Source organism: Hemibagrus wyckioides, linkage group LG15 (assembly GCF_019097595.1).
Source record: "Hemibagrus wyckioides isolate EC202008001 linkage group LG15, SWU_Hwy_1.0, whole genome shotgun sequence".
NCBI lineage: Eukaryota > Metazoa > Chordata > Actinopteri > Siluriformes > Bagridae > Hemibagrus > Hemibagrus wyckioides.
In genome coordinates, this window is record NC_080724.1 from 1,027,262 (window position 1) to 1,052,782 (window position 25,521).

The following is a 25,521-nucleotide window of genomic DNA, read 5'->3' on the forward strand; positions in this document are numbered from 1 at the left end:
GAACAAAAAAGTGGAATGGAAATACGAGGGGGCAATACACTGCTGCGGACATGACACCTGTAACTCCGACAATAGGCACGAACTCCATGCCATGTTGATGCAGCCAAGTCGAAAAAACAGAATGAATGTTATATGACAGCCGTATTTGTGTACACATGCACAAGATGTTCTTACGGGCGAAGATGAGGAAACTTCACATAATTCAGCACTGACTGACTTTATTAAGCCATGAGAACTGCAACTACACAAGTATGAGCTACTCAATGATTTTTATAGTGCTTTTAAAAATGGACAAATGTTAGTAGCATAGTGTTTACTCATTACTGACTTATTGAAAAAAGTTTATAGACATAAAGACAACGAAAGCATAAGGAGGACAACAGAACTGGACATTCTGGACTTTTTCAAATCAAATACAAATGTTATTTGTCATATACACCACTATACACAGTACGACAGTCTAACCTTTGGAATAATTGAATAATTGCATAGCACAAGACACACAGTTCCATCGCGCCTGGTGCTGATAAATAAAGCGCAACCAATCTATTCCCATGTCTTTGAAATAAGGTAGAAGGGGCGTGGTCTACCCACTGACGTGATATTACAGTCAGAGCGCGGAGTGGGCGTGGTTTGAAGGATGACACGGAGGCAGGGTTTTAAAGGATGGTGCGTGGGCGGGGCTGGGGAGAGAGAGAGAGAGAGAGAGAGAGAGAGAGAGAGAGAGAGAAATACAGCGCCCCCTCTCTTTTCCCGCCCTCTCCATCCGCGCGCACAGCAGCAGCCCGCGTGGATGCTGCGTCTGAGCTCCTCAGCGCGCAGCTCAGCGAGGGGGGGCTCTCATCCCATCGCATCTAAATCCCAAATATCGCCTCTTTTGATTTACACTTTCAAGAAGAATAACGGCGTGTGCTCTTATCATCAGTAAACAAACAAGCTGTGTCTTTTTGGTGCATGGTGTTCGGCGCGCGCAGCCATCCTAACGCGATGTCTTCATCATTCGTATTTTCCTCTGCGGAACCTGAGCCTAACCAGGCACTATTTTAGGATCCAAATTGCCATCATCAGTAAAATACCCGACAGAAATCATTTGGCTGAAAGGATCAGCCGGCAGCACGCAGTAGGTTGATTTCTATCGCCGTCGATTCCTAGATTTTTTTATTTATTTGTCTGGGGCAGAATTCGGGAATCTCCTTTTGCCCACCAAACCGCGTCGATGTCCTTGGAGCATGGCCTGGTGAGTCGAAGCGTTCGGAATTTACACCACCAAACATGAAGGTGTTGAACGGTCCCTATATATTTATGACTATTTGATGATTATAAGCCTGTGCGTTTGTCTTTACTTCAACGTTTTCCTTTTACAGATCGCTCTATTAAAAAAAATGGTCACCTTTCCTTGGTATCAACCAGAGCTGCCAAGCTCGTAAAACTGCTGCATTGAAGCCCAGCGCGCAAAAACACTGCTCTCTGTCAAATGTGGTGCATCATTAATGATAGACATTAGTATTCAGCAAAGACAAACTCTGGCCGTTTGTCCTACTAAGCAGATATCATATCCTCACTGGGCTGACCATTAGCAGTAAATATTCTTATTAATGGGCTGTAATTGTATTTCTCCTCTGCATGGTTGTGTAATGCCATGTTGACAAGGTAGCGCTCCTTTATAGCCTTGCTCTGGGCACAGTGATGTCCTATCACCTGCGCGTGCACGTCTTTGCTTTTGTGTGGTTTTTATGCGGATTAGGGGAATGAGATGGAGGCAGAGCAGGGGGGAGGAGATGCGAGCGGAACCGGTACTCACACACCGGTAACCTTGCGGAGGGGGCACTGCGCCTGTGCCGGACGCTATTGGCGCGCTTGCACACATGTACACACACACACACACACACACCGCTCCCGGTCCATCACGCCATTCTCTCACATCATGCGGCCCAGCTTGATTAATGTAATCCATAGCCTGTTTTTTTTATTTTTTATTTTTTTTTGAAGAAGAAGAGACGCAAATGGTCTAATCTGTGACGGGGCGCTTTTAACGTAAAGAGCGATGAAGCGCTCGCCCTCTGAAGGTGACCAGTAGAGGTCATTTTATTTTTGAAAAGCACTGCGACGCACTGAGAAGGTAAAACAGGCGCGTGTCGGTGCGGTGACGACAGAACCGCCGCATTAACTTAAGCGTCCCAAAGTGCGCGCCTCGTTGCGCTTTCATTTGCCGGAAACGCGAGGACTTTTGTCTTCCCTCTCCATCACTGCAAGATGTGTGTGTGTGTGTGTGTTTGTATGTGTGCGCGTGTGTGTATTGGGTGTGGGGACGGAGCGCGGCAGGAGGGGCGGGGTGGTGGGTGAGCCGTTTTGACGACTGCGTATCGAGTCCATACGAGTCCGTTACTTGGCTCTGATTGGTCATTTATGTATGATCGTCAGGTGTGAGTCCTGTTGCTATTGGTTCACGTCGCTTTAGATGGATTTGGGAGGCTATATTAGGTATAGGAACATCAGAGGTTTCAAGCATTTTATTATGATGATGATGATGATGATGATTATTATTATTATTATTTAGAATTAGAAATGACATAAGATTAACAACAATTTGAATTAAAATAAGATTTAACAATCCAGGTAAGGAGTTTGCACCATGTGTGAAAAAAAGAAAATGTTGGCATCAATGCATTCAATTAATGCATCAGAGGATGAAACAGTGTCTAATACCCTGAAGGTCCCTTTAGTTTGTCCCTATGGGAAAACCACTGAAGCCTTCATATAGAGCTCTGAAACCCAGAGTGCTTCTCGTTCATAAAAGGTAGAACATCCCTTGGAAAGTTACAGTTGCAATACCTCCAAATAACCCATAAGGAACCTTTTTGGTGCTTTTTTATGAGAGCATGAATAAACCATGAGCATGAGCAGATTTGCATCCAAATCCCAACATTTACAGTCTGTGCAGCTTATTTTAGATCTTCCATTTATTTATGAGTCATGATCTTATTTGGATTTAAGCTCCATGTTTGTCTCTGCCATATACTGTTTAAAAAAAAGTGTGTCTGTCCCAGTTCACTGTCTCTAGGTTGCCCTAGTTTGACTGCTTTTGATGCAGAGATTGATTTTTTTTTTAAAAAAACCCAAAGCTACGTGTATGCTTTTAGGAATAACAGTTTGAATCCGGTGTCATTCATTTGATTTGCAAAATATTGCATTATATTATTATGACAAGGACCTGCTAATGAATCATACATGTGCTGAGCTGGTATGACTGTGTGCAAAATCATGTATGATTCATACAGTATTTTTGAGAGAGGGTTCATCAATTTAGTGGCTACATTTTGTCAGTGAGGTCAGTTCAATACTATAAACACTGTAACGTGATATTTGCAGTAATTGCAATTATCTCAGTAAAGTTCCTGGGACATTACTGCTGGATTAAAGGTTATAACATTTCAGCAAATGTGTGTGGATGTGCTTTGGGTGAAATTTTTGATCAAACTGGATGATCGAAACGGTTCTACCAACCCTTATACAATACCCAAGACACACACATACATACACACTGCAAGACCTTGCACCATTTACATAACCGAAACACAGATCTTAAATCACGTTTTTATTGAGCCAAATGAGTATTGCGGCACTGTTGGGTGTGTCTCTCGCTATCAATTACATTAAATTAGATAAAAATAGCACTTCATTTGGAGCTTCCACATTTTCCGGGCTTACTCCCAACAGTCAAATGACCAGAAGTACCCAGGCGTAATCCACATGCCTTGGTCTTGTGTGGTCCTAGCTCAAGCTTTGACATTGTTAAGATGAGGAGCTTATGTTACTCCCCATAGACTCGTACGCCAATGCAGTCCACAGGTTCGCTGCGTGAACAGCAGTGCCTTGGTTAAAGGGATAAATACCACTGCAGTGAGAGTGGCTGGAAGGAAGTAGACTATAGATCATAAGTAGAGTATAATTGAAGATGGAAAGAGAGGGATAAGGAGATGAGATGGGCTAATAGAGTGGCCAATGGGAGAAACGGGGATACTGAAGGAGAGCCTAGGTTGAGTGCACTTACACTGGGTGTAGGAGTAAGTCATCTGTTAGACAGCGCTTTGATTAATGCACAGGGAAAAGAGGAGAAAGGAATATTCACTGGAATATTTAGGTGTATTTAAAAAAAGCTATTCCCAAAATAAATAAATGTATGATTATATGATTCCAGGCTACTGTGATAATTAGGTTATATTTTTATTATAGCCCTTGTTATATACATTATTTTAAATATTTTTTTTAAAATTCAAATGAAATTAGTTTAAAGATTAAAGATGAATTAAATTGAATATTACTGAGGCTGTGATATCGTCACAGACAGAACTAACGCTAGACAGACGGCTAGACTGTTACAGAAACCACAGAAAAAATGATCTCAAAATCCTAACCAAATTATTACAGGGTTTAACAATATTATTACAGATAAGAAGTAAATATCTTTTCTTTCTTTCTTTCTTTCTTTCTTTCTTTCTTTCTTTCTTTCTTTCTTTCTTCCTTCCTTCCCCTTTCTTCATTCCTTCCTCCCTCCCTTTCTTTCTTTCTTTCTTTCTTTCTTTCTTTCTTTCTTTCTTTCTTTCTTTCTTTCTTCCTTCCTTCCTTCCTTCCTTCTTTCTTTCTTTCTTTCTTTCTTTCTTTCTTTCTTTCTTTCTTTCTTTCTTTCTTTCTTTCTTTCTTTCTTTCTTTCTTATTTTTTCCCTTTCTTTCTTTCTTTCTTTCTTTCTTTCTTTCTTTCTTTCTTTCTTTCTTTCTTCCTTCCTTCCTTCCTTCCTTCCTTCCCCTTTCTTCATTCCTTCCTCCCTCCCTCACTCCCTCCCTCCCTCCCTCCCTCCCTCCTTTCTTTCTTTCTTTCTTTCTTTCTTTCTTTCTTTCTTTCTTTCTTTCTCTCTTTCTCTCTCTCTTTCTTTCTTTCTTTCTTTCTTTTTCTTTCTTTCTTTCTATTTCCTTCCTTCCTTCCTTCCTTCCTTCCTTCCTTCCTTCCTTTCTTTCTTTTCCTTCCTTCCTTCCTTCCTTCCTTCCTTCTTTCTTTCTTTCTTTCTTTCTTTCTTTCTTTCTTTCTTTCTTTTTCCTTCCTTCCTTCCTTTTCCTTCCTTCCTTCCTTCCTTCCTTCCTTCCTTCCTTCCTTTTCCTTTCTTTCTTCCTTCTTTACTTTTTTAAAATTTTTATACCACATATATGGGCAGTAATTGGGGGACGCCTGACCAACACACCATCATTCCACACCTTCTCCAAAATGTTGCCACAAACTAGATGATTGTTTAGAACAAGATTCTGGAGCTCAGAGACGCTGAACCTGTTCCAGCATGACGATGCCCCTGTGTCCTAAGCGAGGTACATGCAGACATGGTGTGCCAAGTAGGACTCTAGGGGCCTGCACAGAGCTCTGACCTCAACCACAGTGAACACCTTGGGGATGAACTGGTTTGCTGCTTGTGCACCTGACCACCACCTGACCCAACATCACTGCTTGACCTCACTAATGCTCCTGTGGCTGAATTAGCAGATTCCCACAGCAATCCTCCAAAATCTAGTTAAAAGCCTTCCCAAAAGAGTGGGGCTTATTTTAACAGTAAAGGGAGAATAAAGCTACACTGAATGTTTGGTGTGATGGTCAGTTCACAAACTTTTGGCCATTTAGTGTATATATTTATGGCTTTGTGTGTATATAGGGTATAGAACATGTAATGCCATGTGAGATTTATCTTGTGGGTATTTGTTTAATTACTTACTACTTAAATTTAGGAAACATTTTCCTTTCACAGTCTGATATTAGGAGCACCTGATTGGGAACGTGGTATTTTAAACATTTCAATATTGATTGTCAGAAATATTACGGAAATTCAAACAGGGAAATTGTTCAGTTGTATTGATTATGTAATCACCTTATTAAGTCTGTAATATAAATAAAATTAAATAATTCAAATATTCATAAGTATTCAAGAGAATAATGACTCAGGGGGTTAAAACACTCAAAAACAAAACATAAATATCATCCATTTTCATACGTTATCATAACAGCACATTCCACAAGAGACACTGACCAGCTGAACTGGAAGCTCTTTGCTGCCTGTAGCCTGTCTCTCATCTCCCGTCTGGCTGCATGTTCCTGTGCGAGTGTGTCTGCTGTGTTCTGTTCAGTAAAATCCACTGAACCACCGTTATGTGTCTCACTGCATGACAGCGTTTTCATTACTCCCTGCGAGAAACCGCTCTCCTCCTCAGGACTCTTCTCAGCAGGCCTCCATGCTGGATGTTGTCTCCATAAAGCAAAGTAAACCAGTAGCTTGGGAAAACTCAACTTGAACAATCGAAAATATTATCAGGCAATTAGACGACGCATATGGCATTGTCTTTTTGTGTCTCGTCTTATATTTAGTCGAAATCCTGCAGAAATAAATTCCATGATCTTTGACCACACACATCAAAGCTAGAAAAGAAGGGTCTTGGATTTTTCATTCCTCTCTGCATCATTTCTCTTTGTTCCATTTTTGGAAACAGAACATCAGGAAGCTGCTTGAGAGCAGGAGGATTTTTCATGGTAAAGAAATGCAGACTGACAATGAGTTATAGTCATGAATCTAATTCCATAAGTTCCCTAATGTATTCTCGGATTTCATTTGTGGGAAGAGAACAAAAGCCCCCTGAAATCTTGTTTTGTCCACAGATCTATTTTAAGCTTTTCATTGCTCTTGCTAGTCGACCTGACCGAGACGTTTAGTTTGTGTGTGTGTAGTTTATGTGTGTGTAGTTTATGTGTGTGTTTAGTTTGTGTGTGTGTTTAGTTTATGTGTGTGTTTAGTTTGTGTGTGTTTAGTTTATGTGTGTGTGTAGTTTATGTGTGTGTGTAGTTTGTGTGTGTTTAGTTTGTGTGTGTGTTTAGTTTGTGTGTGTTTAGTTTATGTGTGTGTTTAGTTTGTGTGTGTGTAGTTTGTGTGTGTTTAGTTTATGTGTGTGTTTAGTTTATGTGTGTGTGTAGTTTATGTGTGTGTAGTTTATGTGTGTGTGTAGTTTATGTGTGTGTAGTTTATGTGTGTGTAGTTTATGTGTGTGTTTAGTTTATTTGTGTGTAGTTTATGTGTGTGTGTAGTTTATGTGTGTGTAGTTTATGTGTGTGTAGTTTATGTGTGTGTTTAGTTTATTTGTGTGTAGTTTATGTGTGTGTGTAGTTTATGTGTGTGTAGTTTATGTGTGTGTTTAGTTTATGTGTGTGTTTAGTTTATGTGTGTTTAGTTTGTGTGTGTAGTTTATGTGTGTGTAGTTTATGTGTGTGTAGTTTATGTGTGTGTGTAGTTTGTGTGTGTAGTTTATGTGTGTGTTTAGTTTGTGTGTGTTTAGTTTGTGTGTGTAGTTTATGTGTGTGTAGTTTATGTGTGTGTTTAGTTTATGTGTGTGTAGTTTATGTGTGTGTGTAGTTTATGTGTGTGTAGTTTATGTGTGTGTAGTTTATGTGTGTGTTTAGTTTATTTGTGTGTAGTTTATGTGTGTGTGTAGTTTATGTGTGTGTAGTTTATGTGTGTGTTTAGTTTATGTGTGTGTTTAGTTTGTGTGTGTAGTTTATGTGTGTGTAGTTTATGTGTGTGTTTAGTTTATGTGTGTGTAGTTTATGTGTGTGTAGTTTATGTGTGTGTAGTTTATGTGTGTGTAGTTTGTGTGTGTTTAGTTTATGTGTGTGTAGTTTATGTGTGTGTTTAGTTTATGTGTGTGTAGTTTATGTGTGTGTTTAGTTTATGTGTGTGTTTAGTTTGTGTGTGTAGTTTATGTGTGTGTAGTTTATGTGTGTGTAGTTTATGTGTGTGTTTAGTTTATGTGTGTGTAGTTTATGTGTGTGTTTAGTTTGTGTGTGTAGTTTATGTGTGTGTAGTTTATGTGTGTGTTTAGTTTATGTGTGTGTAGTTTATGTGTGTGTTTAGTTTATGTGTGTGTTTAGTTTATGTGTGTGTAGTTTATGTGTGTGTTTAGTTTATGTGTGTGTTTAGTTTGTGTGTGTGTTTAGTTTGTGTGTGTTTAGTTTATGTGTGTGTTTAGTTTGTGTGTGTGTTTAGTTTGTGTGTGTGTTTAGTTTGTGTGTGTAGTTTATATGTGTTTAGTTTGTGTGTGTGTAGTTTATGTGTGTGTTTAGTTTATGTGTGTGTTTAGTTTGTGTGTGTGTAGTTTATGTGTGTGTTTAGTTTGTGTGTGTGTTTAGTTTATGTGTGTGTTTAGTTTATGTGTGTGTTTAGTTTGTGTGTTTAGTTTGTGTGTGTTTAGTTTATGTGTGTGTTTAGTTTGTGTGTGTGTTTAGTTTGTGTGTGTGTAGTTTATGTGTGTGTTTAGTTTGTGTGTGTAGTTTATATGTGTGTTTAATTTGTGTGTGTGTAGTTTATGTGTGTGTTTAGTTTATGTGTGTGTTTAGTTTGTGTGTGTGTAGTTTATGTGTGTGTTTAGTTTGTGTGTGTGTAGTTTATGTGTGTGTTTAGTTTGTGTGTGTGTAGTTTATGTGTGTGTTTAGTTTATGTGTGTGTTTAGTTTGTGTGTGTGTAGTTTGTGTGTGTTTAGTTTATGTGTGTGTTTAGTTTGTGTGTGTGTAGTTTATGTGTGTGTTTAGTTTATGTGTGTGTTTAGTTTGTGTGTGTGTAGTTTATGTGTGTGTTTAGTTTGTGTGTGTGTTTAGTTTATGTGTGTGTTTAGTTTGTGTGTGTGTAGTTTATGTGTGTGTTTAGTTTGTGCGTTTGTAGTTTATGTGTGTGTTTAGTTTATGTGTGTGTGTAGTTTATGTGTGTGTTTAGTTTGTGTGTGTGTAGTTTATGTGTGTGTTTAGTTTATGTGTGTGTGTAGTTTATGTGTGTGTTTAGTTTATGTGTGTAGTTTATGTGTGTGTTTAGTTTATGTGTGTGTGTAGTTTATGTGTGTGTTTAGTTTGTGTGTGTGTAGTTTATGTGTGTGTTTAGTTTGTGTGTGTGTAGTTTATGTGTGTGTTTAGTTTATGTGTGTGTTTAGTTTGTGTGTGTGTTTAGTTTGTGTGTGTGTTTAGTTTGTGTGTGTGTAGTTTATGTGTGTGTTTAGTTTGTGTGTGTAGTTTATATGTGTGTTTAATTTGTGTGTGTGTGTAGTTTATGTGTGTGTTTAGTTTATGTGTGTGTTTAGTTTGTGTGTGTGTAGTTTATGTGTGTGTTTAGTTTGTGTGTGTGTTTAGTTTATGTGTGTGTTTAGTTTGTGTGTGTGTTTAGTTTGTGTGTGTGTAGTTTATGTGTGTGTTTAGTTTGTGTGTGTAGTTTATATGTGTGTTTAATTTGTGTGTGTGTAGTTTATGTGTGTGTTTAGTTTATGTGTGTGTTTAGTTTGTGTGTGTGTAGTTTATGTGTGTGTTTAGTTTGTGTGTGTGTAGTTTATGTGTGTGTTTAGTTTGTGTGTGTGTAGTTTATGTGTGTGTTTAGTTTATGTGTGTGTTTAGTTTGTGTGTGTTTAGTTTATGTGTGTGTTTAGTTTGTGTGTGTGTAGTTTATGTGTGTGTTTAGTTTGTGTGTGTGTTTAGTTTATGTGTGTGTTTAGTTTGTGTGTGTGTTTAGTTTGTGTGTGTGTAGTTTATGTGTGTGTTTAGTTTGTGTGTGTGTTTAGTTTATGTGTGTGTTTAGTTTGTGTGTGTGTTTAGTTTGTGTGTGTGTAGTTTATGTGTGTGTTTAGTTTGTGTGTGTAGTTTATATGTGCGTTTAATTTGTGTGTGTGTAGTTATGTGGTTTAGTTTAGTTGTGTGTGTGTAGTTTATGTGTGTGTTTAGTTTGTGTGTGTGTAGTTTATGTGTGTGTTAGTTGTGTGTGTGTAGTTTAGTGTGTGTTTAGTTATGTGTGTGTTTAGTTTGTGTGTGTTTATTTTGTGTGTGTGTAGTTTATGTGTGTGTTTAGTTTGTGTGTGTGTAGTTTATGTGTGTGTTTAGTTTATGTGTGTGTTTAGTTTGTGTGTGTGTAGTTTATGTGTGTGTTTAGTTTGTGTGTGTGTAGTTTATGTGTGTGTTTAGTTTATGTGTGTGTGTAGTTTGTGTGTGTTTAGTTTGTGTGTGTGTAGTTTATGTGTGTGTTTAGTTTGTGTGTGTGTAGTTTATGTGTGTGTTTAGTTTGTGTGTGTGTAGTTTATGTGTGTGTTTAGTTTGTGTGTGTGTAGTTTATGTGTGTGTTTAGTTTATGTGTGTGTGTAGTTTATGTGTGTGTTTAGTTTGTGTGTGTGTGTGTAGTTTATGTGTGTGTTTAGTTTGTGTGTGTGTAGTTTATGTGTGTGTTTAGTTTGTGTGTGTGTAGTTTATGTGTGTGTTTAGTTTGTGTGTGTGTAGTTTATGTGTGTGTTTAGTTTGTGTGTGTGTAGTTTATGTGTGTGTTTAGTTTATGTGTGTGTGTAGTTTGTGTGTGTTTAGTTTGTGTGTGTGTGTGTAGTTTATGAGTGTGTTTAGTTTATGTGTGTGTGTAGTTTATGTGTGTGTGTAGTTTATGTGTGTGTAGTTTATGTGTGTGTGTAGTTTATGTGTGTGTTTAGTTTGTGTGTGTGTAGTTTATGTGTGTGTTTAGTTTGTGTGTGTGTGTAGTTTATTTGTGTGTTTAGTTTGTGTGTGTGTAGTTTATGTGTGTGTTTAGTTTGTGTGTGTGTAGTTTATGTGTGTGTTTAGTTTGTGTGTGTGTAGTTTGTGTGTGTGTAGTTTGTGTGTGTGTTTAGTTTGTGTGTGTGTAGTTTGTGTGTGTGTAGTTTGTGTGTGTGTAGTTTATGTGTGTGTTTAGTTTATGTGTGTGTTTAGTTTATGTGTGTGTGTGTAGTTTGTGTGTGTGTAGTTTATGTGTGTGTTTAGTTTGTGTGTGTGTAGTTTGTGTGTGTGTTTAGTTTATGTGTGTGTAGTTTGTGTGTGTTTAGTTTGTGTGTGTGTAGTTTATGTGTGTGTTTAGTTTATGTGTGTGTTTAGTTTGTGTGTGTGTGTAGTTTATGTGTGTGTTTAGTTTGTGTGTGTGTTTAGTTTATGTGTGTGTTTAGTTTGTGTGTGTGTAGTTTATGTGTGTGTTTAGTTTGTGTGTGTGTGTAGTTTATGTGTGTGTTTAGTTTGTGTGTGTGTAGTTTATGTGTGTGTAGTTTATGTGTGTGTGTAGTTTGTGTGTGTTTAGTTTATGTGTGTGTGTAGTTTATGTGTGTGTGTAGTTTATGTGTGTGTTTAGTTTGTGTGTGTGTGTAGTTTGTGTGTGTTTAGTTTATGTGTGTGTGTAGTTTATGTGTGTGTGTAGTTTATGTGTGTGTTTAGTTTGTGTGTGTGTAGTTTATGTGTGTGTTTAGTTTGTGTGTGTGTGTAGTTTGTGTGTGTTTAGTTTATGTGTGTGTGTAGTTTATGTGTGTGTGTAGTTTATGTGTGTGTTTAGTTTGTGTGTGTGTGTAGTTTATGTGTGTGTAGTTTGCTTTTTGATTATAGCAGTATTTAATCTGGGGCTACTTTGGGAGGGAGAGGACAGGGGTCCTGTTGAAAGGGAAAGGTGGACCTCCACCCCAGTTTCCAGTCTGTTGCAGTCCTCTTGGCCTCATTCATGTCCATTTTTATCAATCCCTGTTGATGACCAGCACCATTACAGCATGCTACCATCACCATGCTTCAGTGTTAGGATGCTGTTCCCACTTTGATGACCAAGGTTCATGTAAAATATCGGACTATGTGCCAGGGCCAAAAATTTAAATTTCAGCTTCATATGACCAGATAACCTTTTCACACATGAATAAGTCTTGCATATTTTTAAATTGGCCTTTCTTCCTGACACTCTTTCTGGGCTATGGTTGCCCTGTGATCAGTTTCTCGCAGCTGAGCTGTGAATCTCTTCAGAGTTATCATTGAACCACTATTCACCACTTACCTGATCAATGACCTTCTACGCAGAGTCGCATTTACACCACATTCTTTCCTTTTTTTAAATAATGGATTTAATCTTTCTCCTTAGGACATTCATAGATTGGTGTCATTTCTTTAATAACCAAAACCTGAAACGTGATGCTGTTTGTTTAGGAATGTTCTTTAACATGCCAGTAACATAGGCACTATATTGTGGTCACATGACACTTTTTTTTGCATACTATTCAGCTCCATTCAACTATTTATGTGACTTCAGATTGTAGCTGGTTGCATCATTATTATTATTATTATTATTATTATTATTATTATTGTGTAGTATAGTATAATTATTGAAACAAAATATTATTTTGGCAATTGATTAATCTATAGTTTTATTGGTTCATCAGTTTATTTTAAATATATTAAATTCCACCAATATTTACTTAACAATATGTCTCTTTACCATTCAATCAAATTTAAGTGCCCTTAATTATACTACTCAACTCTCAATTCATTTAAAGGTCAACAACTGCAATATAGACAATTATCAGATAATCTGTCCCAGCTTGAGAGTATTATTAAATACCTATGCTGACCACATGAAAGTCCCGCTAAACTAACACACAGTGTCTTCTGTACACTGTCAGTTCTGTAAACAGTATGTCTTACCCTGATTCCTTCAATTCTAACAAAATCAAAATCAAAGGCAAAATATTCAGCTTAGCTAAAACACTTAGATACTAAATTCATTTTTGCTTGCTGTGTGTGTGTGTGTGTGCTGTGCGCACATGTGTGTGTGTGTGTGTGTGCGTGTGTGTGTGTGTGTGTGTGTGTGTGTGTGTGTGTGTGTGTGTACATGCCAAATTATACAGTGAGTTGAATTGATTCCTAAGTTTCCTAACTTTTATTTCAGTGTCTGGATTCAGTGAATCAAGTCTTCTTGCAATGCTTTTGCCCAAGACTGCAGAATGCACATGCTTACAATTTAATTAATTTAATTTTATTTATTTATTTATTTATATAGTGCTTTTAACAATGGACATTGTCTCAAAGCAGCTTTACAGAAGTACATAAAGAAAAGAAAAATGATAAAGTTTAAAGTTAAGTTACTATTTTATCCCTTATATCACATACGTTGCCTTTTGAACTGAGAAAACAATTAGGTGTCTATTGTAAATATTCATATTGAGACCAGGTCTTGATGTCATGCAGCGCACCAAAGTAGCACAAGATAACGTTTTCTGACAGGACAGGAAGGATGATGAAATATGTTATACAGCTGAAAATCCAGGAAAGGTATACACAACGAATAAACAGCACAATTCAACCAGGGACATTGTGTTTCTTGTAATTCTTATAAATTGTCTGTGCTACAGCCCTAATTAATAATGAAATTCATTGCCAACTATTTTTTTTTATCAGATTTGCTCAATTTGAGGATTAGTTGGTGCAGCCCTATTATGTATTCTATACAAGAAAGTTGTACATTAATGGCGATGACAAGTCCACGAATAACTAGTAGAATTCCCATCGAACATAACAATGCAGAAAGCTTTATTCCATCTGAACCGTTTCCTTCAGTGGTTGGTATGTGCATTAGAGCTCTGTGAACGTTCAGGCTCTGTAATTAGAATGAAGTGAGCAGCACACTGACTCATTCCCCAGCACTTCTCTTCCTTTTTTTTAACACCACTGCTTATGATATTGAATTTTGGGAAACCGGTGTCACTTCCTGCAGATTTTTGCTGTTGGATTTGCTGTCTGTCAGATAGTTGTGGTTTGCTTTAGATTATTTTACATTTACATTTCTGGCATTTGGCAGGCGCACTTATCCAGAGCGACTTACAGCTGATCTTATTTTTTACACAACTGAGCAATTCAGGGTTAAGGGCCTTGCTCAGGGGCCCAACAGTGGCAGCTTGGTGGTCCTGGGGTTCGAATTGACAGTAGTCCAACACCTTAACCACTAAGCTACCATATCCTTACAATTACATGGACTTGTTTTGTTTGTTTCCTTCTTTCTTTCCTTCTTTCTCTCTCTTTCTCTCTCTCTCTCTCTCTCTCTCTCTCTCTCTCTCTCTCTCTCTCTCTCTCTCTCTTAGTTTGAACATATTGTGTTTTGCACCAAGAGAATAGTTTAATGTGGATAGATCTGGGGCAGCCCGCTATTAGCACATTATCAGCAATATATGACCTAATGGGACTCTAGCACACTCCTGGAAAGGTTTTGGAAAACAGATCAATATGAAAACTCAGCGTAATCTTTAGCCATCTGCCTCCTGCACACAAAACACAGCTGCAGTGCTGTTTAACTGTAGCCCACTGATGGGAAATAGAGCTGCTCTCACAGACTCTGGATTCACCAATTGATGATTAGCCCAAACAGGCACACACACACACACACACACACACACAAATATCAAGACTTGAGGTGTGACTTCTCATCCATATTCATGTGATTTCCACAACCGCTGATGATCTACAGTCAGCACTGCGCCACTCTTAACCTTCCCGCTGTCCACAGTTGCGACACTGCAGAGGAATCGAGAGGAGAATGAAAGGCATTTGAAGAAAGGCAAAGGAGAAGCAAGCGGAGAGGAGAGTAAGGAGAAAAGACGGATAGTATAGGAGAGATGAGAGGAGATGAGGGGAGATGAGAGGAGATGAGAGGGGTTTTTTAGGGCTGCTGAGGTTGACAGGGTTAGTGAGTCAGCATGATGCAGTGATGACTCTGTCACTCCTGCACACTCCCAGCTCCCAGCCTACACGGACAGAGCTCACACATGCACTCACACTCCTTTGAACGAAGTGAGACTGACGAGATATGTCATATATGAGTGGGCAATAGAATATCAGCAGCAAGTGAGAGAGCAGCAAATGCTGTGATGATATGTGCATGTGCTTACATGCAAGTGTTTGTGTTTATAAGGGAGAGAGAGAGAGAGAGAGAGAGAGAGAGAGAGGAAATTACTGTGTGTGTGTGTGTGTGTGTGTGTGTGGAGGTATATCGAGGCCAAAAGCTCTTTGAAGGAATCAGAGGCATCTGTAGGTTTCCACAGCAACCGTGGGACAATGCAGTTGTCTCACTCTCTTGAGGTAGACTGTATGAATTATCTGCATCACTGTGTGAATTGACTGTGTGAATTTACATAGTCCATGACTATATGTCCAAATATTTTAGTCTTGTTTTGAACCTGCCTACCGCGGAGCACATTTCTCGGTGGATGAGCTCACAGGAGGGGACCAGAGATAAGAATAGAGAATAGACAAAGAAAGATTAAATAGGGGAGAATTCTGAATAGGTCAAACACAATAAGAAACTGATTGACCCTTTAATTAACATAATTAGGTTCACTGACTAGTTATGTGAGGTGACATCATTATATCGCTTAAATTATAATGAGTCAGACCCTGGACTGAACTGGGGTCAGAATGACAGCTGCTTTTTTTAAATCAGTTAACCAAAAACTAGCTGGTGTTCCTTTTAAAGGCATGGAGCAAGACGTCTTTGAGCATCCTATTTGATTATAATGAATCTCGTGAGGAAGTTTCTCATACTAATGCTTTGGAAAGTCTCATGTATTTTGCCTTCTTTTTTTCTGTTTTTCTTTCTCTGTAGACAAATATCCCTACTTCACCACACTGCATCTTCTGAAATTTGACCCATCCACGCTGTGTCTTCTCATCACTCACCTCTGTTCCTTCCTTGTCTCCATCCCTAATGGATTGGGAGCGCTGTGATCCCTCGTTCTGTTGACCCTCTGGTGGAGGGGGTAGAGTGGAGCGGGCAGGTTTTAGTTTTACGTCTTAAAAGCATTTTCCCCTCACTGTCCCTGTTTCCTCTCTCAATGGAGAGTTAGGCAGCCAGTCACTAATTTGGGAGGGAGAGGAGAGGGGACAAAATATTGAGCCACACCAAAAGCAAACCACATTTAGAATAAAAACTACACAATTTAACCTCTCTCCATCCCAAGCTTCTGAGACAGAGTCTCAGGGAGTTCTATAGATCTGGACAGGAAGATACAAGTGGCTTCATAAGCTGAAGAGTTGGCAATGTCAACGACAGCTACCATAGGCGACATGGCGAACAGTGGGGTGGAGTTCTATCCAAAGCGGGGTGGAGGAATGGAGGCCAACCACTCGGACAACTTCGGGGTAACTATGGAGGAGCTGCGGACTCTGATGGAGGTGAGAGGAGCAGAAGCTCTGCAGAAGATTCAGGAAACCTATGGAGACATTGAGGGCCTCTGCCACAGACTCAAGTCTTCCACCACAGATGGTAAGACTGATATTCTGCCTCTCTTGTTCTTTTTCCTCATGCTCTCTCTCACTCCACTCACTCACTCCTTCTCATTGTCTATTTTTAATCATTTTCTTTTAAAGCAGAGCCCTAAGTGATTGTATCTCTCATTGATTAGCCATCTTTTTCCTTATTTTCTGTCTTTATCTCTCACCTGCATATTTTTCCAGCACAATTACACAAACTGAGGTTCTCCCTGTCTTGACATCTCTGTCAATCATTTTGTTTTGCGCATCTATGACGTAAAATTGTTCCCTACTAGTGTAGTTCATTCAGCTTTGAGTCACTTTTCCATATTATAGCCATCTTTCCATTCATCCATTCATTGATCTTTTGATCTATCCATCCATCCATCCATCCAGCCAGTCAGCCATTTCACTCTCTCTCTCTCGCTCTCTCTCTCTCCCACTCCTCCCCCTCACTGCCCCCCTCATCCCCATCTTGCCACTCATCCACCATTTCTCACTGTTTCTCTCGGCCGGCTTCCCACTCTGGGTGCGTGCGTTTGTGTCAGGTTGCTAGGCTACGGCGCTGTTGGTGGCGAGGTGGGTGTAGGGAGAGGAGGTTACTGGGTAAGCAGTTCGCCGGTGTTGAGGATAGTCACTCATAGATCTGCAGGGCCTCACTCTGTGAAAGTTGGAGGTGCTGTAATTTTGTCTTCATGGGTATCTGTTGATATGTGTATCTATAATTAAAGGTTTTTTTGTTTTTTTTTAAAAATTTCATTTCCTCTTTATAGGTCTAGTATCTGATGCTTTGTCCATTTGTTTCTGATGGCCACCTCTTTATAACACTGTAGGTACAGTTGGACTGTCTTTTTGTTTGTCCCAAACTCGTCCTTCACTGCTAAATAGAACAGGCTTGATCAATGGATAAGGTAGCAGATGTGTTTGGGTTTGGTGTGGAAACAGGTAACTAAAAGCAAATGAGTGGAAAACCCAAGTGCTACATATCACCCATGTTGGTCCATGGAACTAGGATGTACATGTTTAGAATCTTCTCTGGGACTCTTAGATACTTATTTTGCATGCTACTGTTTCAAAAAGATATCAAATGCTCTGTAACCTTTTCCTTTTGACTTCCTTTGACTTGATATAATAAAACAATAAAGACTCCAGACCTCGCAGAAGTCTTGTTTAATTGGACGTCAGTGATTTCCACTGTTCCTGACCGCCTGCAAATGTCTCATTTAGTGCCAAAGTAAGCACATTACAGTGCATGCATATGGCAGGATGAGAGATGAAGAAAGGAGAGCAGGAGGGAGGTGGAAAAGTGATTGTGAGTAGCACCGTCATTGTGATGATGAGTCTCTGAAAGCTGAGGTACATTAGTGCATCTCTCTTCCTGGGCAACACATTTCAGCACTGCAGAATGAGGCCAGTCCAGACAGTGTGTACCTCTGTCGGCTCCTGTAACATTATACCCAATACTGCCGGCCTAACAGCAGCACTGAATGAAACCTATCCCAGCTGGCCAGGTTGGGTTGGGTTGGAGCAAGGGAGAAAGAAAAGGAGGGAGGGAAAGAGAGAGCAGGAAAGCTAGTACAGCTTGCCGCATTGTCAAGGACATACCAAGGGGAGATGGAGGGGGTGACTGAGTGAGTGAAAAGAGAGAGAGAGAGATAGAGAGAGAGAGAGAGAGAGAGAGAAGGGGGGGAAAGGTGTGTGAAAAGACTTATCAAAAGGATTGGGTGTAGTCATGATAACTCAGCAGTTTTAAACCCCTCTATCAGGTAATACAGACTTCTCTCCTGTTATCATTTCTTCCTCTTTCGCCTTCTAACTCCTTCACACACACACACACACACAAACACACACTTGTATTAGGTGTATGATATTATCATGCATGCTGTAGTGGGAGTGAGAGGGCTCAGCATGCAGTGTGGGTATGATGTGCGAGAGCACCAAGTTACACACTAGTTCTCCTGTGTGTGTGTGTGTGTGTGTGTGTGCGTGTGTTTGTTTGAAAGCACACAGACATAGCAAAATCGACTCATTTGCTGACAGGCCGTACTTCTTCCTTAACCACTTAATGTCTGGCTGACTGTCATTATGAAAATTCATATACACAAAAATTGTGTATGGTGTGCAGTACTGCTCCACTGAACTGATCATACTGGCTCTTGAGCTGGGTCATGCTTCTGATAACCATTGCAGCTCGGAAGCTTTGCAGCATGTTCTAGACAGAGTCTGCAGTGGAGCTGCCATCAGAGCAGACCAATCAGAAATCTATTCTTATTCCTCTCTGATGCAATGACATCATCTGTAGCTAGGCGAAAAGGTGACCAAAGACAGGAAGTTGAAGAGTAAGTGTGAGGTTAGCTTGATGCCTTCATTGCCATGGAAACTGCACGCATTCATGAAAAATGAATGAATGAAAAAAAGAAAGAAAGAAAGAAAGAAAGAAAGAAAGAAAGAAAGAAAGAGCCTGAAAGACCCAGTTGAGAGTGGGCACATTAAGCACAGGCTTAGTGATCATGTGTAATTTAATATTTGCTGTTGGTAGGTATGCAGTTAGTCGCTCTGTTCATTTTGGTGACTTAATGGTCTTTAGCCTTCCACTGCCAATGCGTGGGAAATAAACAATGAATAATTTAAATCTGAAATGTATTAGATGCTATGAAGGCTTCTTATACTGCAAATGTGGAGCAATCCACAGCGGAAGGATTCATTCAATTGTAATCTTTCACTCAGCAAACTCATTTGCTTGAATTGGTCATTCATGTTCATATACAAGGTCAGTCACGTGTGATAACTATGTACAGTACACTGTCTAGAAGATACTGTTCTATGTAATTGTGTACATTATAGTTTATTGCTTTTTTATGGCACGGCTGCTGTAATGGAGCCAGTGCAGACGGTGCAGAACTATTACACTAGGGTTATTAAAGGGTAACAGTAAAAGTGTCCAGGAATTTGGGCATTTTATTTCTGGCTTTGAGTCCCTTCTCACTCACTAGCATGTTTTTAATTAAAGTCAGTTCTCAAGATTGGACATGAAAGCCTTGATTTTAAAGGTCACCAGTTTACTTTTGACAACATTTTCAGGAAGAGGCTTGTTTTTATGAATCTGTATTTGAAAACAGTTTTAACTCATTCCATGCCACCTCTAATATGTGCTTTGCTCGTGTCAGGTTTGTCCAATAACCCGGTGGACTTGGAGAAAAGAGCGCAGTCGTTTGGACAGAACTTCATTCCCCCAAAGAAGCCCAAGACCTTTTTGCAGCTGGTGTGGGAGGCGCTGCAGGACGTCACCCTCATCATCTTGGAGATAGCAGCCATCATCTCTCTTGGCCTGTCCTTCTACCAGCCCCCGGGGGAGGAGAGTGAGGGTGAGAAGGGGGCACATGGAAAAAGGGAAAAATCGAGAAATTTGAACAGATCGGATAGGGCGGGTAGGAAAATGAGAGAAAAAAAATGGAGAACTGGATGGAGGGAATGTCTGAGGTGAGAGGGAGAAACAAGACAGCCTGGTCTGCATATCTTGGACCTCGTACATTCAAAAAAGACCTTTGAGAATGTGTTGTAATGACTTACTTATATAACATTATCCTATATTTAAATGAATGGATTTCAAATAAAATTAGTCATTGTGGAAAAACATTTTTTCTTATTCAGTCTACTGAAATGGAAAAATATACATGTTTCTTCTAGCTGACCTTTAACCTCTTGTCTTGCAGCCTGCGGGAATGTGTCAGCTGGTGCGGAGGATGAGGGTGAAGCAGAGGCAGGCTGGATCGAGGGTGCCGCCATCTTACTCTCAGTCATCTGCGTGGTGCTGGTGACAGCCTTCAACGACTGGAGCAAGGAGAAGCAGTTCCGCGGGCTGCAGAGCCGCATCGAGCAGGAGCAGCGCTTCGCTGTGGTGCGCAACGGGAATGTCATCCAGATCCCTGTGGCTGACATGGTGGTGGGCGACGTGGCCCAGGTCAAATATGGTCAGTCCCTACTCTCCGTTGACTCTCTACTCATAGAAAGAGTAAGCTTAATGGGTTTCTGAACCAATATAGCTAATATACACCAGGAAGTTGTGAGAATAGTGTGTGTCTGTTATTGCGTGATAATATTCATCCTGTTATGTGCATTCAGGTGATCTGCTGCCTGCTGACGGCATTCTGATTCAGGGCAATGATCTGAAGATTGATGAGAGTTCCCTAACTGGAGAGTCAGATCATGTACGCAAGTCAGTGGACAAGGACCCTATGCTTCTCTCTGGTCAGTGTGTGTGTGTGTGTGTGTGTGTGTTTGTTTTTGTTTACCTTGTTGACAGCATGTGTCAGTGTGAGTGAGATGCTGCAGAGGAATCCAGATGTTTCTAATCAAATCAGTGCGTCTCTGGTTCCTGCCGTGATCTCTGTTGTGTGGCCTCCCTCTCCTGCCTGTTGCTATTCTTAGGGCCTGCCACTGCTAACTCCATTCACTTTATTAGGCTTTCCTGGCATGCTGAGGACATTATTCAATAATAGCGTAATGATATTTTCCTAAAGAAGATGTATGAAGTCGTTGGTTAGATAATCATTAGCCATGTAGGGCAGACTGATGCAAGACCAGATTTTATTTAACTAGGCAAATCTCTTCTTTATTACTCCATCTTTTCTTCTCTCAGGCACCCACGTGATGGAGGGATCAGGGAGGATGCTAGTGACAGCAGTTGGAGTAAACTCTCAGTCTGGAATCATTTTCACTCTGCTAGGGGCTGGAGAGGGAGAAGAGGAGAAGAAAGAGAAGAAAGGTAGGTGTGAAGTGAAAGATGCTCACACGTTCACACACATACAATGAACACCAGGGAAAAATAAAACAAAGTGTCTGTATGGAAGTTCTGTTTGGACGTTTCGCTCTACCTGAGACTCACATGTGTAGAGAGGAAATGGAGAGGAGGCGGGACTGAACTGAAGTGAAGGAGTAAGAAAACTTAAATATGACCCCAGCATCGTGGAGGAGTCGAAAATAAATAATGTTAATAAAATCAGTTAGTCACTTCTTAGTCACTAAGAAGAAAAAGTAAACAGAAACACAGTTTATTAGTTTCAGTATTAAAGCTCCAAAAGAGGTGCAGCTCATTGCCATTCATGAAAAAGCATGAAAGCTTAATATACAGTAAATGAAAATAAACCAGTCATCCATGGCATTAAAACCACCTGCCTGACATTGTGTCACCTGGAGCCACCAAAACAGCCCTGACCCATCAAGCCATGAACTCTGAAGGCTTCTGAAGGTGTACTGTGGGATCTGGCACAGCGGCGGTAGCAGCAGATCCTTTAAGTCCTGTAAGTTGTGAGATGGGACCTCCATGGATCAAACATGTTTGTCTAGCTCATCCCACAGACACTCGATGGGAGTTTGTAGGCCAAGTTTCTTGACTCTTGTCATGTTCCTCAAACCAACAGTTTTTGAAGTGTGGCAGCGAGCATTATCCTGCTGAAAGAGGTCACTGCCATTAGGGAATGCCATTGGCATGACAGGGGGTACATGGCCTGCAGCAATGTTTAGGTAGGTGGTACGTGTCAAAGTAACATCCACATGGATACCAGGTCTCAAGGTTTCCCAGTAGAGCATTGTCCAGAACATCACACTCATCATACTTGACCATCTGACAGCTTTTTATCATAGCCAGAATTAACCTTTTTACAAATTTGTTCTTTTCTTTGGAATTGGATCAGACAAGCTAACCTTAGCTCTATACAAACATCACTGAGGCTTGGGCCTTGAGCTTTGAGCCCTGTCTCTGACCACTGCATAATGAGAACATTGCGGAGACGCTCTGATCCAGTCGTCTAGCCATCACAATTTGGCCCTTATCAAAGTCGCTCAGATCCTTACACTTGCCCATTTTTTCTGCCATCACATCAACTTTAAGGACAAAGTGTTCACTTGCTGCCTAATATATCACACTCCTTGCCGCTGTAATGAGATTATGTTATTCACACTGATTATTGTTTTAATGTTATGGATGATTGGTGTACAAATGAGGTGATAGAAAGACTAAACAAAAATCGTGTTGATTTTTTTGTAACACACTTTTTCGTTCAAAACTTGCCAGAGATAAATAATGCAATAAAGACTCATTTTTAAGGAGTCTTCTGACTTTCTTATGAGTTGCTGGCAGCAGAAAATATTGCAACAGCTCATTATTTAACCGGTTGTTAATATTTCTGGTTTCCTTTTACCTTTTGGAGATCACACTGCGCTCTTGGCACCCAATACGATTACATTTTAATACTAAATAGTTGTTTTTTGTAAGGATTTATACTGCGGTACAGATGTGGCAGAACATCAGTAATTGCAAATCACTGATAATGCAGTTCAGCTGTCAATGGCATCTGCTGGAAAAATGCAGTTACCTCAGTTTGCTGTAACGATTTAATAAATATTCTTAAATATATATTTCATGTTCCTTACAAAACTAGACAAAGAATATGGAGTGGGAATTGATTTCAGTTCTAAGCCAAATACATGTTTGCATTCAAAGTGCTGAATTATATATTTGTTTAAAAAGTCTATCTTTATTCTCTTTATTCAAGTCTGTAGTCTGAGAAAGAGAGAAAGCGAGAATCTTCAGTTGCGATCCCAGTGATTATCTCTCATAGGAATTTCGGCTTTTGTGTCTAGAAATTCTGACAGCTGACTTGCAGTAATTTCCTCTCAATTTGCATAGATCTAAAAAAAATGCTCTCTAACAACGTTATCCAACCACATCCAAAGACTTTTTATTTTCCCACTCCCTGGCATATCATCACGTGTCTTACACTGTTATAAATACATGTTTTTTTTTTGTTTCTTACCTCCACCCGATCCCAAAACCTCCCACAATCCCTCCTCCACACCCACATGACCCAACACCTACCCCCTCACGCACCCCAATCAGAAGACAGTAGTTACTCACTCACTACTGAAGCCAAACAGAGCAACGTCACCAATGGTATGTACTGCTAAAGACAGAAACTTTCTGAGAAATATACCGGCATCAGGTGCATGTACAGTACAACTGTACATATGTGCTAAAGTGAAACTTGGCCCACTCCAATAAAATACAGCATAAAAAAATAGTCACGATAAATCAGTGAACCTAAATGAGGTAGCCGTGTATAAATCTAGTGTTTATTTTTATGTACGTGTATATGCATGTGGTGCATGTATATGTGTGCGCTTGTTCATCTGTTTCCATAGTTCTGTGCCTTCTTGTTTTCTTCCACTCAAAAACATTGTGTGCTCTGTCTCTCATTCTGTCTCTGTCTGTCACTTTTTATTCCCCTGTTACTCTTTTCTCTTTCTTTTCCTCCTTTGCTGCTTTCTGTCTTCTATTTTCTGTCCACCTCCTTCCAACCTTCCTTTTTTCTACCTCTCTCTCTCTCTCTCTCTCTCTCTCACAGGGAAGCAGCCAGAGGCCACAGTGGAGACCAATCAAAATAAAGGTACCAGAGAGACAGTAGAGTAGATGAATGAGATGCACAGAGGGGTTAATTATTTTATTGCGCTGGAAAGTTTTACCCAGTAGGTCACCTAATGTGTTGTGAAATGGGAATCATTACTGTTCATCAGATGTGGTAATGTCATGTATGAGTTATGTAATTGCATTAGTAACATGACAGGAGGGACTTCCCCAGCCTATCTGTTTGGTGTTTTACTGTGTATTCCAGCATTGCTACCCTGTTTTATGTGTGGATTGAAATTCTGAAGACACTTTATTGAAAAAATGTGTTATTTCTATGGGAGTCAAAAGGGATAATACACTTGTCCTGCAAGGGTAGAGTGCTCTGTGTTTCCACTGTGCCATCAGTGATTGTGTCTGCATTCATCTTGCTTTTTCTTGCCATATGTCGATACGTAGTCCAAGCCCGTAGTAGAGGTCCACACTGCGATGTGTTTTGTTATGTATGTAGTAATCTGAATGGTTGGTGTTTGTGGTACATATTGCTCGCAGTAGTTCCTAGCTGTGCCAGGACAGATTTGTTGTCAGTAAGTAACAGCACTCAAATTCTGTCCCACCATCAGCCAAGAAGCAGGATGGAGCAGTTGCCATGGAAATGCAGCCGCTGAAGAGCGCGGAAGGTGGAGAGGTAGAGGAACGGGAGAAGAAGAAAGCCAATGTGCCAAAGAAGGAGAAATCCGTTCTACAGGGCAAACTTACCAAACTGGCTGTGCAGATCGGTAAAGCAGGTGAGTGGCCACTCCGGACAGAATAAAGGACAAGCTGAACTTGTTTGATGATTCCACATCTAATTTACTAAAAGCTCCTACTTAATGATGGTAAGTTTGAGGTCACATTTTATGCATTAGTTGATGACATTTTTCATATACTGATAGCTTTTTGCAGTTGTCAATGAAATATCTTCCGCTGACATCTTTGAATTCTGTAATGCCTGCTACCCTAAATGGCCACCACTAACATCCAATACAATCGACACACGGAATCATCTCTACATGCCTGTCAATCACAGTGATAGTGGGTCATTATGCCATTGTTTTTTTTTTTCTTGTAACTCATTCACTTGTTTTCCCTCTAGGTCTGGTAATGTCAGCTATCACAGTGATTATTTTGGTGCTCTACTTCGTGATTGAGACATTCGTGGTAGAAGGGCGGAGCTGGCTCCCCGAGTGCACACCCATCTATGTGCAGTATTTTGTCAAGTTCTTCATCATTGGAGTTACTGTGTTGGTGGTGGCTGTGCCTGAGGGTCTCCCCCTTGCTGTCACCATCTCTCTAGCTTACTCAGTGAAGGTAAGGTAAACCAGAACACCTTTTATGTGATTGTTGAATTATAGCTTATTACAGTCTGCTCATAGTCGATTCATGTGTGTAGAGATACTGTACTGTATGGTTTTGCTCTTTGCACTGTTTTTTTTAATGCAATATTCTTATGGAGCTCTAGTGTTAAGATTTACAATTCACTACACAACCCAAACAACCCCAAAACTCTCTTATGTCCTCCAGAAAATGATGAAGGACAATAACCTAGTGCGCCATTTGGATGCATGTGAGACAATGGGCAATGCCACTGCCATCTGCTCAGACAAGACTGGCACTCTGACTACCAACCGCATGACCGTGGTGCAGGCCTATGTGAACGACCAGCACTTCCGCGAGATCCCCGAACCCAATCAACTCAGCTCCAACACCCTGGAGATGATCGTCAATGCCATTTCTATCAATAGCGCCTATACCTCCAAGATCATGGTAAGAGCGCAGCAGAGGATGTCTCTCCATATGGAATTGTATCGTTATAAAACATCTAAAGATTCTTTAAACTTGGTTACAAGCATTGAATCACACAGTCTGACATTTGCTGCTGTAGCTCATATTGTTGGCACTTCTGTCATCAGCCACATGACTAATGTGACTTTTGAGTAGTCCGGGCCAACCCAGCTGGTGCTGATGA

General features: G+C 40.1%; 1 protein-coding gene across 9 annotated transcripts in view; it reads left to right on the forward strand.

Annotated features, from left to right (window-relative positions):
- Window positions 1–761: 761 nt before the first annotated feature.
- Window positions 762–25,521, forward strand: part of atp2b3b (ATPase plasma membrane Ca2+ transporting 3b) — a 46,445-nt gene continuing 21,685 nt past the window's right edge. For 3 of the 9 annotated variants that reach the window (XM_058410336.1, XM_058410340.1, XM_058410341.1), the window contains exons 1-10: window positions 763–1,237; window positions 15,465–16,124; window positions 19,279–19,476; window positions 19,825–20,082; window positions 20,234–20,359; window positions 20,751–20,876; window positions 23,515–23,556; window positions 24,137–24,301; window positions 24,649–24,863; window positions 25,077–25,319. In XM_058410336.1, the coding sequence (XP_058266319.1) occupies window positions 15,899–16,124; window positions 19,279–19,476; window positions 19,825–20,082; window positions 20,234–20,359; window positions 20,751–20,876; window positions 23,515–23,556; window positions 24,137–24,301; window positions 24,649–24,863; window positions 25,077–25,319 (1,599 nt within the window). In that variant the 5' untranslated portion in view covers window positions 763–1,237; window positions 15,465–15,898. Of the gene's footprint in view, window positions 1,238–15,464; window positions 16,125–19,278; window positions 19,477–19,824; window positions 20,083–20,233; window positions 20,360–20,750; window positions 20,877–23,009; window positions 23,064–23,514; window positions 23,557–24,136; window positions 24,302–24,648; window positions 24,864–25,076; window positions 25,320–25,521 lie in introns of all 9 variants that reach the window. The other 6 variants (XM_058410343.1, XM_058410338.1, XM_058410335.1 and 3 more) reach the window with 3 other exon arrangements.